The sequence below is a fragment of the Lissotriton helveticus genome, chromosome 12, assembly GCF_964261635.1.
Source record: "Lissotriton helveticus chromosome 12, aLisHel1.1, whole genome shotgun sequence".
Lineage (NCBI taxonomy): Eukaryota > Metazoa > Chordata > Amphibia > Caudata > Salamandridae > Lissotriton > Lissotriton helveticus.
In genome coordinates, this window is record NC_136073.1 from 98,344,313 (window position 1) to 98,361,665 (window position 17,353).

Below are 17,353 nucleotides of genomic sequence, written 5' to 3' on the forward strand. Positions count from 1 at the left end.
TAGTAAGTCTGTTCTCGAGAAATTCAAGTATTATGTTTTCAATGTATTAGGTAGTATCTTTTCGAACTGTTATTAATGTATTTTTGATGTCGTGGTATGAATGATTGTTTTGCTGTTCATTACTGTGTTCATTGTGTATTGTGTTCAAGTTCAAGTACGGTTCAAATATGCCGCTGTTTTCTAAGTTACGTCAGATAAAAACCAGAAAAGGGTTACTCGAAGAATCAGTTCCTGTCCCTCCTAGGGACAGTCCTGGACATTTCATGTACCATAAGCATGGCTTAGATGCCATACTGTATCTAGATTTATGGGTGGACTACACCAAGCATCTCGAAGAGAAATATAGATGGCCTGTTTCAGGAACATGGGATGCCGAGTGCATCATGAGAGCAGAAGAAGCATTATGGAAAAAGAAAGCCAGACAATCCCAGAAAGATGCCATAGAATTATGGCGTAAAGAATCACATAAGAGAACTGAAAAAGAATTCAGAAAGGCAGAATTAAGTAGGGAATCCTCAGAAAAAGCCCAAGAAAGGGAATTACTAGAAGAAGGTGAACGAGTTAGAGCAGAACAGTCAGACAGACAAAGAAATGCCCTTATTAAAGGTATGTATCCCCTTCTCGCCGAGGGTTTGCCGAAGGCGACCCCGGAAGCACTCTGTAATTTACCATCACCATTGGTCCCGACTAAGCTACGTCATAAACCGACTGCAGCTGAAATTTTCCTTTCTTCCTATTTAGACGACACTGTCCCAAAATATGCTAATACGAATCCTACTCCGCCTGTTCAAGTTCAACTTCCACCTCCTGTTAATAATGTAATTACTGTACCTCCAGTCGTTGGTCCCGGGAATCCCGTCCATATGCCAGTACCCCAGGACCAACCCACATTACGTACACCTACTTTACCAGTCACGTTACCAGCGGCCGCACATTCAGTATTAATTGACGATTCTAGTTCAGGAGGAGCAGGGGGAGGTATTCCTATCACCCCGCCTCAAACAAAGCGCCTGACGCTGAGAGACGCAGCATTACAGCGTACGCCAAAAGTGGCTACGTACGAAGCACTCAAAAAGTATCTTACTGATTGTAGATATGACGCAGTGCCAGGTGAAGATCACATGATATTGCATTCCGTACGTTTACGACGAGTTGTAGACTTTCTGATTACCATATCAGATATGAAAGAACATTTAGACAGAATATATCATTTTATCCGAACAGGGGAGAAACCAGAAAGTATTCACGAAGCCATGGCACATAGGAAAGTCGAGACTCAAGGCATGATTTTGCAATTTTTAATACATTGTTTAATAAGAGAACAGGATCGTCCTGATAAAGACAAAGAAGAGATGAAAGTCCTGACAAGATGGAGTGACAATATAGCAGATGGAAAACACAAGACACAGAATAGTATAGAAACCATGTACAGAAAGATTCGTAAAGAAATTATAGGCATACACGAGAGGGAGAAAGCAAGGATAATAGCAGAGAAAGAGAATGACTCTTCAGACGAAGATGTAGACAACGAGAATCCCACCAGAATAGCGTATGTAGGTAGGACGAGACCTTCTGATAGACACACACGCCTAGATTACAAGAAAGCTTTTCCTCCTCCCGTACCAGAACAGTGTTCTCTTGAACAATTATTCCAGGCTACCGATAAAGTTCTGAAACTACGAATAGGTTACAGTGAGCTTAGTACCATGTATGAACAGGAACTAGCCCGATTAGCATTCCGATGGACTAGTGATTCCACCACGTTTTCAGACGAAGTAGTGGCTCAAATGTTCCTGAAACTGCCCCCAGCCGAGCAGCGACTGGTGGGTATGTACATGATCCAGCACCTCATTACACTGTATGAGGATCAGCATTCTGATCCAGGTCCGTTATATAATGTACTGAACGAGTTACTCCTAAACAGATGGAAAGGTCTAGGTACCGATCTGATTAGCGCCATTTTAGAACAGCGCCACAAATACAGAACGTTCCTAACTCCGCATTTTGTTCCTGTTTCACCCCCATTCTACATAGACAGACAGAATCCGTTGCGAGAAGTGCATCCTGTTAAGGGAACGGGGGGTGAGCTCGAACGAGTATTTGTTTACACCCCTATAACGAAAATAGAACTACTAGAAATGAAAAAGTTAGTGCCCTGTCACGATAAAGATCCAGCAGGGTTCCACCGTGAGTTAAAAGACATGCTCCGTATGGGAGAATACACGTATCCCGATATCATCAAAATGTTAAAGGTCCTGTTGCCTGCGGGCATATATGAAAAACTTAAAGAAAAAGAATGGGAGGTGGGAGAGAAAAAGATTGATTGGACCGCGTTAGAGAACGAAGATAATACACGAGTCCCAGGTACTGGTCTTGGGGATAAAGCTAAAGAATTGCCCGAACTGTTAATACAAGTCTTGCCAAGATTATTAGCCACGAAAAAGGAAGATTGGGATGCCATCTCAGCCTGTAAACAGAAACAAGACGAAGACACTAGTGATTTTTATTCCAGATTTGAGAAATGTTTCATTATTAATAGCGGTTTGAAGACAAGTAGTGAGTCGTATCCACATCTTTTTGTTACCAAACTAGTTGAGAATTCTTTACCACAAGTTAAAAATCGAGTATTAAAAGTCGAGAGTACATGGCAAGCTAATACTCCGTCCCAAATGCTACAGATGTTACAGTATCACCAGAACCGAATCAGGGAAGAGCAAGAACACGAAAGGAGACGTATGAAAGACACGAAAATGAAAGTTCTAGTTGCACAGTCTGTTCCAGCAGATAGTCAGAAGAGGGGTACGAATCAGACTACTCATTCTGCAGCTCCCGTTAAGGGGACATGCAATTACTGTAAACAACCAGGTCATTATATAAACGAATGTGCAGTTCTGAAACACAACATAGCTACAGGTAAGACGAAAGAGAGACCGCGTCCTCCGAGACAGGAACATGTTCCGCAGAATTCGCAACCGCCGCAGAACGCACAACAGACAGTTACAGTACCGCAGCCTATAGCTGCTACACAACACGTTACACAACAGATGTACCAGTACGCACAGTCAGATTATCCAGAATATCAGCAGTATTCATGAAACAGCCTAGAGAGGGAGGTTGGCTTGCCTCTCATCGAGGTTCCTGTAGATCAAGAGGGTCCCTATGTACACAGTCAAGTATTAGGGAAAGACAGAAAGTTTCTGATTGATACAGGGGCAAGTAGGACTACCATCAGTCATGACGAGGTTCCAGGGGCTCCACTCTCAGGCTCAAGAAATGTTTCCCTGGGATTTTCAGGAAAGCCTATTGTTAATGAAGTATCGAAACCAGTTTCCCTAGAAGTTGGTCCATTGTCCCGAACTACAGACTTGTTACTTACGAAATCATGTCCTGAAAATTTACTTGGTATTAAAACATTGAAAGAATTAGGAGCAGTCATATGCTGTTCTCCGGAAGGAGTGAGATTGTTTTTACGTGATTTTAAAGGTCATTATGTGTTACGTGATTTTGATCCAAGATTACTGAATGTACCACAGCATTTATGGGCGCAAGGTCCAACTGATGTAGGTTGTATGCACATTACGCCATATCGTGTCACTCTGAAACAAGGTGTTGTATTACCACGAATCCGACAATACAAATTGCCACCTGAGGCTGTAGCAGCCTTATCGAAAATCATTGACGAGCTCATTGCTCAAGGAGTAGTTGTAGAAACTGACTCCAATGTATGTAATTCTCCTATCATTCCGATTCTTAAACGTACTCATCCAAATGCACCTCCAGTTTATCGATTAGTGATTGACCTCCGAGAACTTAATAAATGTATCATACCCCAGTACCCAGTGGTTCCAGATATTTCATCCCTATTGACTGCCATTGATTCTGAAGCTACGTTCTTTACTGTTATTGATCTCAAGAACGCATTCTTTAGTGTCCCCATTCATCCAGACAGCCAGTTCCTTTTCGGATTCTGTTTAAATGGAAGAAGCTATAAATTTACACGTGCTCCTCAAGGTTTCACAGAAAGTCCTAGTATTTACAGTCAAGCACTTAAGAGACAACTAGACAGTATTCACATGCCAACTGACACTGCCCTGCTCCAGTATGTCGATGATCTATTGATCACAGCCCGTACAGAACGTGACTGCGAACGTGCGTCACTGACAGTCTTGTATTTTCTGGCAGACATGGGGCACAAGGTGTCCCCTTCGAAACTGCAATTCTGTGTCCAGCAAGTGGTATACCTCGGACACTTGCTGTCCAAGAGGGGTAGACAGTTGACACCAGACCGTATCCAGTTAATAGCACATCTTCCACAGCCCAAGACACAGAAGGAGGTACGAGCTTTTATCGGCCTTACTTCTTACTGCAGACAATGGATTCCTCAGTACGCATATCTAGCCAAGCCACTGATACAGTTGACAACACAGGAGGCAGCCACATCGACTGTCCTCCCTTGGACCCAGGAACATACACTTGTTTTCAATGAGTTAAAGAAAGCTTTATGTAATGCACCTGTTTTAGCGACACCAAACTACAGTAAGTCTTTTACACTTTTTGTCACTGAACGTGATGGTACGGCATTATCTGTTCTCACGCAAGATCAAGCAGGACAACACAAGCCTTGTGCTTATTTTTCTAGCACATTAGATCCAGTAGCCCAGGCTCTGCCTGCGTGCCTCAAGTCAGTTGCAGCCACAGCTCTAGCTATCAGACAAAGTGATTCCATAGTGTTAGGACATTCCCTGACAGTACAAGTTCCACACTCCGTGGAAGTTCTGTTAAACCGAACACAGACTCAGCACTTGACAATTGCACGTTTAACAGGATATGAACTGACTCTGTTTCAGCCACACATAGAAATCAGACGCTGCAACATTTTAAATCCTGCTACACTGTTACCCTCGATTACATCAAATCCTGCCACACATGACTGTGTGGAAGTCATTAACACCATGACAAAGCCAAGACAAGACTTGACGGATATTGCATTACCTGACCCAGACCTGACACTTTACGTGGATGGTTCATGTATGAGAACAAGTATAGGAGAGTTAGTAGCCGCGTATGCAGTGACTACTGAAACTGAAGTTATAGAAACACATCGTATTGACACCCTGTCTGCTCAAGCAGCAGAGCTCATCGCTCTGACCCAAGCCTGCATACGAGCCAAGAACCTGAAAGTAAACATATATACAGATTCACGTTATGCATTCGGAGTCGTACACGACTTTGGAGTACTCTGGCAAGAAAGAGGTTTCATGACCTCTCATGGAGCCAAGATTCAGCATGGCCCCCTTATTCAAGCTCTGTTAGAAGCAATACATTTACCGACAGCCATTGCCATTATGAAGTGCAAAGCACATACGAAAGCCACTGACACCATTTCCCAAGGTAACGATCTAGCAGATCGAACAGCCAAACTTACAGCTCAGACTCCAGACATTCCAGTTAACAGGACAAAGACAGATGTTCCAGATCAGACGACTTGTATGACAGTTAAGGACCCTACACAAGACGTACTAGACATCCAGACACATGCTACCCCAGACGAAATCAAGAAATGGTCTGAACAAGGAGGGGTCCAGACAGATCAGGGATGGTTGACGAAGGGAAAAGCCACATGGTTTCTCCCCGACTCAATGGTTCAAGTCATTATTAATACAGCACATAGTCCAGCACATTTAGGAGAAAAAGCCATGTTAGACAGTATCCAGAACCTTTGGTTTAACAAGCATTTACGAGCAGCAGCGAAGCAGAAAGTGCGTACCTGCATGATCTGTTGTCAATTCAATCCAGGTAAAGGTGTCCCCGTGGAACAAGGTGGATTCCATCCTCCTGACCACCCTTTTGAAGTCCTCCAGATGGATTATATCCAGATGGATCGATGTCGAGGTTTCAAGTATGTCCTCGTAGTTGTATGCGCTTTGTCCAGATGGACAGAAGCATATCCAGTTCCAGATTACACTGCCGCGACCACTGCCAGGCAGTTGGTTCGTGAGTTTTTCCCCCGCTATGGTTTGCCCAGGGTCGTGTATTCAGACAACGGCCAGCCATTCTCATCCGAACTCATGAAACAAGTATCTCTTCTGTTAGGGTACCAGTGGAAGTTCCACTGCGTACGACACCCCGAGGCAGCTGGCCTCGTCGAGAGACATAATCAAACTCTGAAAATCCGTATTGCGAAGGTATGTGCCGAGAAAGGTGTAGATTGGATGGTAGCTCTGCCGGTTGCCCTTTTCTACATGAGAATGGTCGCTCACTCCCGTTCGGGTCTGTCACCCTTAGAAGTTGTATTTGGCCGTCCCCCAAACATGTGGGGTACACCTATGCCACGTAAAATTACCGATGTTGACAGTAATATGCTGACAGATTACCTAGCTTCCTTGATGTCTGCACTACTCTCTTGTCGTTCACAGGTCGCGGCTGCTTTTCCAGACAACACCCAAGTGAAACCGCACGAGGTCGTTCCGGGCGACTTCGTCCTCGTAAGGAACTTTGATCGTTCAAGCCCTCTGGAACCCCGCTGGAAAGAGCCGAAACTTGTTCTGATGACCACCAGGACCGCTGTGAAACTGGAGGGCCGGAAGGGCTGGCTACACTCCAGCCACATCAAGCGTTTTCATGGACTCCGTCCAAAGACTTTTTTCAAGGACTGCCCCGATACTGACTCTAAACTTCCCCTGTTAGAGAAAACTCCACAGCAGGAGTATAAAATCAAATTACGGTCTAGCAAGTCAGACAGTTTAATTGTTTAAGTCCCTCTCGTGTGAAGCGGTTAGACAGGTTCCTGACATGTATGAGATAGACCCCCATAGTGAGAGAGTTAGACGAAACTCCAAGAAAATACGTTATTGTAAGAATCTACGCAGCAGATGCGTTATTACGTTATTGTTTATGTTATTTCTGAGTCTTACGATCACATGCATAAGTTATGTTTTACATGTATTTTGTCCTCCTCTTGATTCGCATGTACATTTTTCCTCTAATGATACAGTAGAGCATACGTTTAGTGAACTACCCCCTCACGAGTTATCCTACCGACTTGCCAAGCGCAACAATACTTTTATACGTATGTTACACTATTCACACCAGACCAGCAATGCCACTAATTGTTGGGTGTGTGGTCGACTCCCCCCTTTCCAGACACCAAAGGGAGTTCTGCCACTTTTTCCCTATCCGTTTTCACACAATGGTTCGTGTGGAGCATGGTTCACGTTAACATCATCCTTAGACGATAAGTCCCTTTTGAATAGAACATGTTTCCCAGACAAGGAAGGTCTTTCCCATAGGACAGGGTTAGATCTAGAAAATGAAGTATATGATCTAGGTAATTTCTCCTCAAATTTCATGGTTTTGAATGTTCAGTCCGAGACTACTCCAGACTTGCCTGCTATAACAGTTCTACCAGTGAAAGGCGAGTTATGTGTGAGAAAGAATGGTTCGGTACATCTAGGACACAGTGATTGTACTACTGTGGTCGAGTATAGTGACAGTGGGAAATCTACTTTCAAAGCCTCACGTCATTCATATTTTGTATGTGGTCAGACCGCATATGTACGTCTGCCCCTAGATTGGGATGGAACATGTTACATTGCCTTCCTACTGCCACCAGTTTTCCTAGCCCCATCCGATTATCATAGAAATACACATCTAGTACACGTTAGACATAGAAGGGAGATCGAGTCCCCAATTGTCGATCAGACTGAAACTGCCTTAGAACAGTATACAGATTTCAATAAAGGTTTCTTTTTCTTCATAGGACCTATCCAGAATAGTAAGCTAATACGTAGGCTAACCAGAACCCTTGAAGCAGTAGTGAATGAGACTACTTCCGCTCTAGGTAACTTAACCGAAGAGCAATCTGCTATGAGATTTGTCGTTCTTCAGAACCGCCTTGTTCTTGACGTCATACTGGCCGATAGGGGCGGAGCTTGTAGAGTCATCGGATCTAGTTGCTGCATTTTCATTCCTAATAACGCACCGTCTGTATATTCAGCTATAACTAGACTTCATAAAATTGCCCATCAGTTACACCAGAATCCAGGCACCTGGACATGGTCCGGTTGGCTCTGGAATATAATATCTGCCTGGGGATGGAAAGTACTGTCATTTCTAGGAATAGTAGTAATGATCATATTCAGTTGTTGTCTCTGTTTACAATGTGGCCCTGCGATTTGCGGCTTGTGCGCTACCTCTTGTATTCCAAGTCCAAAGTTCCATTCCCAGAAGATAAGAGACGAGCAAATGATGCTGTATGAACAGATAGATGGTATCATGAATATTGATGTTTCCTGAAGGAAACGTAGGGAACAAGGAGGGAATGAGGAAAATTGAATTTTGCCCTGTCATGTGTCCCTACGTGTCCCCCATTATAAGTTATATGTGCATGATCGATATGCATATTTATCCCTTGCCCGAATACAGACGCAATTATAGTTGTGTCCAACGTCAGTATGTCAGTTATCCAGTCCCCCTGAAAGCAACAAGTATTAGGCCTATGTTGCCAACGTCTTTACATTGTACACGTTAAATCATCGAGTTGTCCCCGTTTTTAGGCCTCACAGGGCCCGGACACCAGATTCAAGCCTCGAGTCTCCTGAACCACTCCGAGGAGTGATGCAGCCCCTCCCGCATCCCTGACCCTTCACTTACTTCCTGCCAAGCAGCGCGGTGCCCGGCCTGGCCTGCCTGCCTGTCTGCCAAGAATATGTTATGCCTCTAGTTATCAGTTCAGCTCCCCGGCTTCACATTCCTAGCTAACGAACCGCATAAACATCTTCATCTATAGTCTAGTCTTTCTGTCTCCATGCAAGAGAATTACTGAATTAATATCCATAGAAGATTCATAGCACACGCAATACATTAGGAAATATATGCATGCACTAGCCTTACTGACAAGTAGCCTTTACCCTGATGACTTTTAGATTCTATCAACATGTACTCCAAACACGAGATATCAGATATGCTATAGGTACATGTCGTCCTGACATCCCAGACTTTAGTCTCCTCTTCTAGTGCTAGAAGTCAGAGCCCCAGCTCTCCCCAGTTACACGTCATGACTCGTTTGCGCGCACCAGTAGGTTAAAGGTTCCAGCTGCCCAGGTAGCCCCCTCCATGTTTCCACCCATTTATGACACTTCTGTGACGTTCACATCACATGTCTCCGTGCACGCCCTGTGCACGCCCTCTTTTCACGCCCATATGTTCTTATCTTTCGTTTGTCACTTGTTACGCCTACTGTATTCAATGCAATTGTACTGTTTTACTATATATACTGTATGATGTTAATGAGATGCTGCAGCTGCATTCCCCCTTTCCTTGTGTCTGTCCCTTCCTGAACCTTTGCAGGTGATGGAACCCGATGGTCCATTGGCTCGAGCCATCTAATTAAAGCCAATATGACTCAGATACCCCGGATTCTGCCTCTTATTTATTGAGCTATCCTTTGTTTGTTAATGCATAGAAAAATAGTACCGGTAATTATTTATTTATTTACCACAGGATCCTTGTTGAACTCCGAATTGTTTGGAATTTCTCATCCTATGCTCCTCTGAAGTTACTCGAAAATTTGGAACTTGTTGCAGTTTTATTAACTTTATTTGAAACCTTTTGCTGTTTTATGACTTCTCTGTAATTTCCTCATTTAAAAGAGGCAGTCTTCTGATGGCTCTTGGAGTTTATTTGTTATGAATGTTCTCAATGGAACCTTTCTATTATGATGTTTGCGGCTGCTTGGAGACGCATTAAAAGTTGTATGCATAATGTGAGCCTCCGTGTCTTTAATGAATTCCAGATTCTCTGGTCATGGTAATAGGAGAATCGCAATTTTTTACTTTGGATATCCTAGTTCATACTGTGTTGGCTTTAGTATCCTCTGGATTAGATTACGTCTATTTCTTCTGTCTTGGCCTTCAACACAAGGAACAATATTTTTCTAAGAGAAAAGGCCTTTTCCCCTGAACACCGAGGAGCAAATATTGGAGTGTTAAATTCCCATTCCCACCCTGGAAGAGATCCTTTATTCGCACTAAACATGAGTAAATCAAGGATCTTTTCCAGGGTGTAAAGGGAAAGTTGAAGAGTTTGTGAATTGCAACTAAAAATCCGTTTCTGGGCATTCTGAAGCTTCCAAGTATAACCCCTTCCTTGGAACCCTCTTTTTTCACTGGTTTAGTGGAGTTATGCGTGATGGGAATTCCGCACTTGTGTCAGGGATCTCCGTACATGTAACCGGACCGAGAATCACATTACTAATTCCCAACAGGCATAAGTAGGATACATTGAGCCATAAACATATATTTACACATCTATTTACCTTGGTAATAGGCCCTGTGTATTTTTGCATTGTCCCCAAAAACCTGAGTCTAGGTATAGAATCTCTGTCATTTGAATAATTCTGGATTACCTATAATGTCAGGTACATTTTGGGAACTTAAAAAAAAATTAATTGATCATTATCTAATAAGGGGTTTGCACCTCTTGTCCGGAATTTTCCAAAAAAACAACATATAGTTTGCATGGGTGGGTGCAGAAAGAGATTGAAGAGGTACAAACCACCGAGCACCGCCTTTTGGAACACAGCTCTGGCAGACAGGTGCATAACCACCTGGGCCAGGAAAGGGTTAATGTAGCTTCTAGAAGTGATCTATAAGTTTCATGGGAACTCATTTGTTATGTTGCTGATACAGTACAGCAAATGGCAGGGCCAGATATTTTCTTCCAAGCATCGACAAACAACACTCAATACTTACATATACGTAAATGAAACATAACAGTTAATGATATAAGAACCAAATTCAAAATAAATCTGAAACAAAACTGAGATACTGAATAGTATCTTGCGCCTGTGATGGTGAGGATGCCAAGTAAGCTGCCAGGATGAAATTGCTCTGGTACAAAAGCAGCCTTTATTGTCTGGAGTAAGTTTGAAAAAATCTTCCAGCTCGACGCAATTCAGAAACTCCCCCTCTCCCCCTCACACACACACACATCTCACTATACATGCAACATCTCCAACGTAGACTTGCTTGTTTGCTTGAAGAAACCTGTCATTTAAAGAAGCGAGCGAATGATGTTTCATAGCGCATAGAAGAGTCTCAAAGATGCACCAGTGTAGGCAAGTTTGGAATCGAGGCTCGGAGACAGTCTTATTGAGCTGGGAAGAATTTAAAGAACAGCGCGGCTTAATGCAAGGTCTTGGGTTGTGGTCCTAAAAGGGAGCCTACAAAGTCTTTGAAACAAAAAAGCCTGCCGCTTAAAACGGTTACAACTCTTTAAAGAAACCGATAACAGGCACTCCTGACTTCATCAATAAGCGTATTTCTGGTGACTGACACGAACATCATTACAGTTTCACCAATCACCAATACCACTCAAAACTAATCCATTGGGCTTTTATTAATTGATCTCATGCATTGCCCTGGCATTATTTGTCCTAAAACATTGCACTATTAATTGACTTAAAATAGTGCACTGTTTTTAATTGACCTAATACATGCACTGTTTTTAATTGACATTAATCACATACCAGTAATCTGGCTGCACCTTGATCCGGACCTTGCGGATTCTGTTTTAGCTGAAAATACTTTCCTCGTTCAACCAATGTAACTCATTCCTGAACCGCAGCTCTCGGCAATGAACCGACTGACCATTTTATCTCTTACCCTCTGCATCTCGACCGGGAGGTGCTCTGCTGTGAACAGACACTGACCATCACAGCTCTCCATCAGGGCACCTCATTCATGCCCTGCTTCTCTGTTATTAACTGATACATTCATTGATAGTTCTACCAACGTACTTTATTCATTCACTGTTAAACGACATTTACCTCATGCATGGAGCCACCAATGCGCCTTGATCCTGTCACCAGCTGCCCTCCGTGATTGGCACAAGCCACTTCGACCTTTCAAACTATAGCGCTCGGTCTGACCTTTGCACTCAGCTATCATTGGGTTTCAACTAACCCTGGGCGGAGTTCTCAGAGTTGCACTACGCAAAGCTACGCAAAGTGAAAAAAAACCTCTGCTACACTACGCGGAGCTCCGTCAGTGACGGAGTACAGTCGAAAAATGCTGTTTGCTGTGATTACACAGTGCCGGATGCTTGTCTGCACTGTGCAATCATTGCAAACAGCACCATACACAGCGCAAGCTTACCTTTTATGCCGCTCGAGTAGATTTTTACTTGAGCGGCAGCTTTCTCAACATGAACGGGCAGTTACTCAATGCGAGCGGTCGCGAGCATACACGACCACTCGCAATGAGAAACCTGCCCACCCCTCGTTGAGAAATCTTGCCAGGAGGTTTATTTTCCACGCTCGTTCTCCCCCTAACTTGATGTCAGCGATCGCGAACGAGGAAAAATCTCGCTGGGAGGTTATTTGCCCTCGCTCGCGATTGCCAACTTGACATTGGTGAATGTGAACGAGGAAAAAAATCTGCTCCGCTGCGCGAAGCCTAGTTTTTCGAAAGTCTACGAGCTCCGCAGAGTGTGGGAAACTCCGTAAACTCCGCGAGCAGATTGGAGTTCACCGCCCAGGGTTAGTTTCAACCTCATTAGTAATTCATCAATGCACCTCAGTTTTGACCAGGGCTGACTGGGAACCAAAACCGGCCCTGGCAAAGTGCTCGACCGGCCCCCCCACCCCCTGGGGGGTTGGGGGTGCCGCCAAGCTCTTTTCCAGGGCCGGTTTCTGGACAATTTTGTTACAGGGCCGTTTTTGCAGCAACGCTGCAAAAACGGCCCTGTAACAAAAACGGCCCCCAGTGGCCCAAAATCGGCCCCCACCCTTGCGGCACACTGGGGGATTGCCTGGTGCCCACAATGGCTAGTCCGGGCCTGGTTTTGACCTGCTGCACACTGCTAGTCCCTAATGTCAATCCAGTAACACAGATTTAGCAAAATCCCTGAAACTTTGTGTGTTCAGCTCACTGCTGCCCCTTCGACATTGTAGAACTCCCTCAGTAAGTCCTACAGCACATTTGAAACCTGACAAGGAGCTATAAAGCATGCACCAGGATTTACAATGAAGCTCTTAGATATAAATACAACATGATAATTTCTCATCTTACCTTTGGCAGGTGATGGGCGCAGGCCTTGATGTGAAGGTGGTCTCCTGCAACTCTATGTCATCGTGCACCACAAAGATTCCACCCAGGATGATGTCCCCATCTCTGGAGAGCCCGCTCTCCTCCGGGGTGGGCAGCCAGCACCTGGGGTCCACACTCGGGTCCGATGAGGCTGGGACCAGGCAGTGGGTCAGCAGATACAGCAGGACCTTCCGACTGAAGAAGTGGTTTGTGTGCCTTCTACGCATTCTACTCTCAATGGTCTGATGCTGGGCGCCTACTCCCTGAAGGCGTGAATGTGTGTTCTTCGGTGGAAGCCAAGGGTTGTCCAACTCCATGGTATTAGAAATGACTGGTGGGCTTTAAAGAGATGCCTCTTCCCCAAAACCTGCACAGAACTTCCAATAGAATTTCAGACTGATCTACACTTCTGTTGAATAGGGAGCCTACTTCACACAAATCTGTAACTCGTGCTCAGTCCTCACTGTCAACACCTTCAGTGTCACTGAGTAAAAAGAAAGCCACAAACAGAGGTGGGTGCCAAAGAGCCCCTGAAAGCATCAAATATGGCACACGAGCCAGTATTAGCCAGGAAATGCAAGTTCACATGAAGCACCAGATAACCCAGTAATGGCCCTGGCAAGGAGCTTGGTCGAGAACACACAGAGCATCCATAGGGGTGCTGGGACCGGTTCATGTAAGCAATTCATGAGATTCTGTTGGAGAATTATGGGTGTTAGAAGTTCTGCTGGTTTCATACCTCAACTAACGAGATCAGTCTAAGCCCTAATCTTACTGGTTAACACATGTCTAAGGGCACCGAGGCAGAGAGCGACAACACTATTTACACATTGTCCTGCAATCGGTGAAGTCAGGAAGGCTCGTTCATCAGTGGGCAGCGTGGACACATGACCTGCTCTAGTCCTGGCTAACACGTTCACACCGCATACACACGAGTCGAGGTAATCGTGCCCTGTACTATCAGGGTGCTGGAACTGGCCGCCTTTATAAAGCCCTCAAGCTTCGATTAGATTGTGTGCGGAGGGAAAAGGAGCGACCACATGTGCAGCTGGCTTCATTACGTCATAACTTCATTAACATAAATGAATTGCCTTGTGAGACATTTTTACGTGCACTGGTGAGAAATGATGCTCAAACCAATCTGCTGTCTCCAGAGGCACTCTTGCATTAAGTGCTGCGCACTTTCGCAACAATAACAGAGTGAAAGTAAACAAAAAAAAATTGAGTAATACCATTTTTGGACGCTGGTGCCCTGCGTCCAATACATTATGAGAGGGCAAACAATTGAACAGAGAGATATAAAAACGAGAAACTATTAGCTGTCAGCAAGATGAAACACGCTAAAGTGTGTGTGCATTTTATGCTTTTGTAACAACGTGCACTACGTCGATTCACTTTCAAAATTAAATAGGGATACTAATATGGTGCTAATTCGTTTGACATGAATTTGAAATGTCTTGCTAAAGTGTGTTTTATAGGCCCAGTCCATTTTTTTTATTCCACTTAGGGAATTGGAGGAATTTGGCGCCTCTGTGTTACTCTTTTAATGTAGAATTCCAGCGAAATTTCGCTAATCACTGCATGGTTGATTTTTTTTCCCGTTCGAGCAACACAATGACAACGGGAACAATGGAAGGGTCCAGCAAGCACACTGGCAAACGTGGGAGAGATTTGGGGGCATTTTACAAGAACAGGTGATAAAATTATCGTCGCTTTAGCGGCAGGAAACTGCCGCTAAAGCGGCGATAATGGGCATGATAATATGTCCTTGTGAATTCCTATAGAAGCCCAGGTTATGGTGTTAACCTGGGCTTCTATGGGAATTCACAAGGGCATATTATCAAGCCCATTATCGCCGCTTTAGCGACCGTTTCCTGCCACTAAAGTGGCGATAATTATAACGCCGTTCCTTGATAAAATGCCCCTTGGCGTCTTGTAGCATGATTTCCAGACGCCAGGAAGCCTTCCACCTGATTTACTAACATGACCGACAGATCACGGTCAGAGGGCTGCTTCTCGAATAGATTTTAAACTCAAGCGGCAGCAAAATCAATTTTAGTGGCTGCGTGCTCTTGCAGCTTGCTACATCCGCTAAATCCCACCATGAGAAGAGTGACATGCATTTTTTCCTCCCATTGGTGGAACTCCATAAAATCTCACAGAGTTTTTATGTAACTCCGTGGAGTTCTGCCACCGATGGTGGAGATTGTTAACAAGGCCTCAATTTAGGCCTTGATGAAATCTTGTTCAAAATGGATGTCTCCTCCTGCATGGACTCTGTTCATTATTTCTGCAGCACACAGTCAAGCAGTCACGTTTGTTTATTTACATTGATTTTGTTCCTGGTTTCAAAGAAAACTTTCTGACATGGACACAGTAATTTAGCATTTCTTAAGGCCCTTCCGCTACCTCACTGCACCTTATTCATTCACAGTAGTTTTGCTGTTGTTCATGTAATACTTTGTCTTGGCATCTCCAGATGACATTAGTATAGAGTGGACAGAATCAATATTCATGTAGTGGGATAGTGCCTAGATGCTAAGGCAATATGAAGTTTAAAGTTATTGTGCTGTGATTTGCTGAGAATGTCACTCTTTTGCTCACACCATGATGATTATGCAAAAATTGATTTCCTATGCAAGAAAACTAAATATAAACCCTCGACTGTGGTGGTGAGCAAGAGCTTTCCTGAAATCTTTCTGATGCTACTAGGGATATTGCCTAAGTTCTTATGGATTTTGCTGCTCACTTGGGACTTAAAGACATTCCAGATTTTTCCTGACTGCACATCAATCTGTACTGTGCAATTTACTGAAAGCCTTCATGGCAATGACTTCATCATCTGCATTTAGGATTTTTGCTTTACAACCATTTGACTTTTTGTAACAGATTCTTCACATGTTTATTCCTGCTCTAGATCTCAGCTTGAGCTTGAGCTGGTTCTTACTTAATTGAGTTTATTTAAATATTTTGCGGGCTGCTTTTTCTCTGGTACACATGAAATTGAGTTTAACATCGGCTACGATTTATCAACCCATGGGCGAGGTTTGAGGTAATATTTTGGATTGTACAAATTTAGGGGCTCTCCTGGTCAACAAGAATTTTAGTAGCAGAGGATGGTTACAAGATAACACCACCACCTTTTCTGCTTTAGCAATTCTCTTTTAGCCCTGTCCTGACTGTTATCAAAGTGGATGTAGTTATGAAGTTCCTTATCGGCACTACTGAGCAAAAGGGACTGAGAGAGACAGTGATTTGGTATGTTATTAAAGTATTGTTGTTTGTGTTGTGTAATGGATTATTATGCTGCAGTGAGGTGTTTGCTTAAGTGATGTTGATTCTTGGTTAAATCAGTGGTCTGACCACTCATTTTATTGTATTTGACATATTTGTGATTTCGCGTCAAAGAACTTTGATCTTATTATTGGTTGATTTGGTAAATGTATTCATTAAAATTCAAGATCTCGAGATAATATTGTTGAACTTTCTTCAGAAAAGATATTATGCTTTGCCAGGAGCCACATTCACACAGATAAAACTTTTCCTGAACTTATGAGTTTCCTTTGTAGGGTTTGCATGTCTAAAAAGGTTGGAATTATTTGCTCTTTAGTGCACATGAGAAAGTACATTAACCAGACATAGATTGCCCTGGATGGGAGTCTGCTTCAGTGTGAATTGAGTTTGACAAGTATTGCGGAAGTACGAGTCTCTTTTCTATTGTTTGCAAAATTTATTTCATTCTAGCTTACTTATTTTCCTTTATTTAGGCTGAGCAGACAAGATTTCTTTTTGTTTATTTGTGTGTGTTCATCATTGAGAAGAGGTTGCACAATGGTTTTCTAATTCACTGAGAAATCGGCTCTGTGATTGATTAATCGACCAAGGAGTCGCACTGAGATTGGTGAGACATTACTAAAGAGTTGCCCTGTCATTGGTCAGGTGATGTCAGTAGTGGTGTCATTGATTGACCTTCAACATAGCTGCACTGGGATTGGTTGGTAATTGCCTTCTTGTTTTGTGTGGTGTTGGATTATTTTGAGTAAGAATAATGTGTGCTGTGTTGATAAATTCTACAACCCCTACTGTATTTGCTATGGAGGGACAGAAAATACCTTAAAAGAGTTCACCTGCATTGGAAATGTTGACAAATGTTCTATAAGGTGTACCTGGATTCACATTTGGCATGAATACACTTCTGGTGACAAGGACTTATAATTTCCTTCCTAGAAAAGTATGTTTCTTAAGCCAGTCACTGAATGAGAGAA

At 43.5% G+C, this 17,353-nt stretch overlaps 1 protein-coding gene across 1 annotated transcript in view; it reads right to left on the bottom strand.

Moving 5' to 3' along the window:
* LOC144797938 (extracellular calcium-sensing receptor-like) overlaps positions 1 to 13,405 on the bottom strand; it is a 202,033-nt gene extending 188,628 nt beyond the window's left edge. Inside the window, exon 1 of the mRNA XM_078668742.1 lies at positions 13,071 to 13,405. Within this exon, the coding sequence (XP_078524868.1) occupies positions 13,071 to 13,405 (335 nt within the window). The remainder of the gene's footprint in view (positions 1 to 13,070) is intronic.
* Positions 13,406 to 17,353: the final 3,948 nt, after the last annotated feature.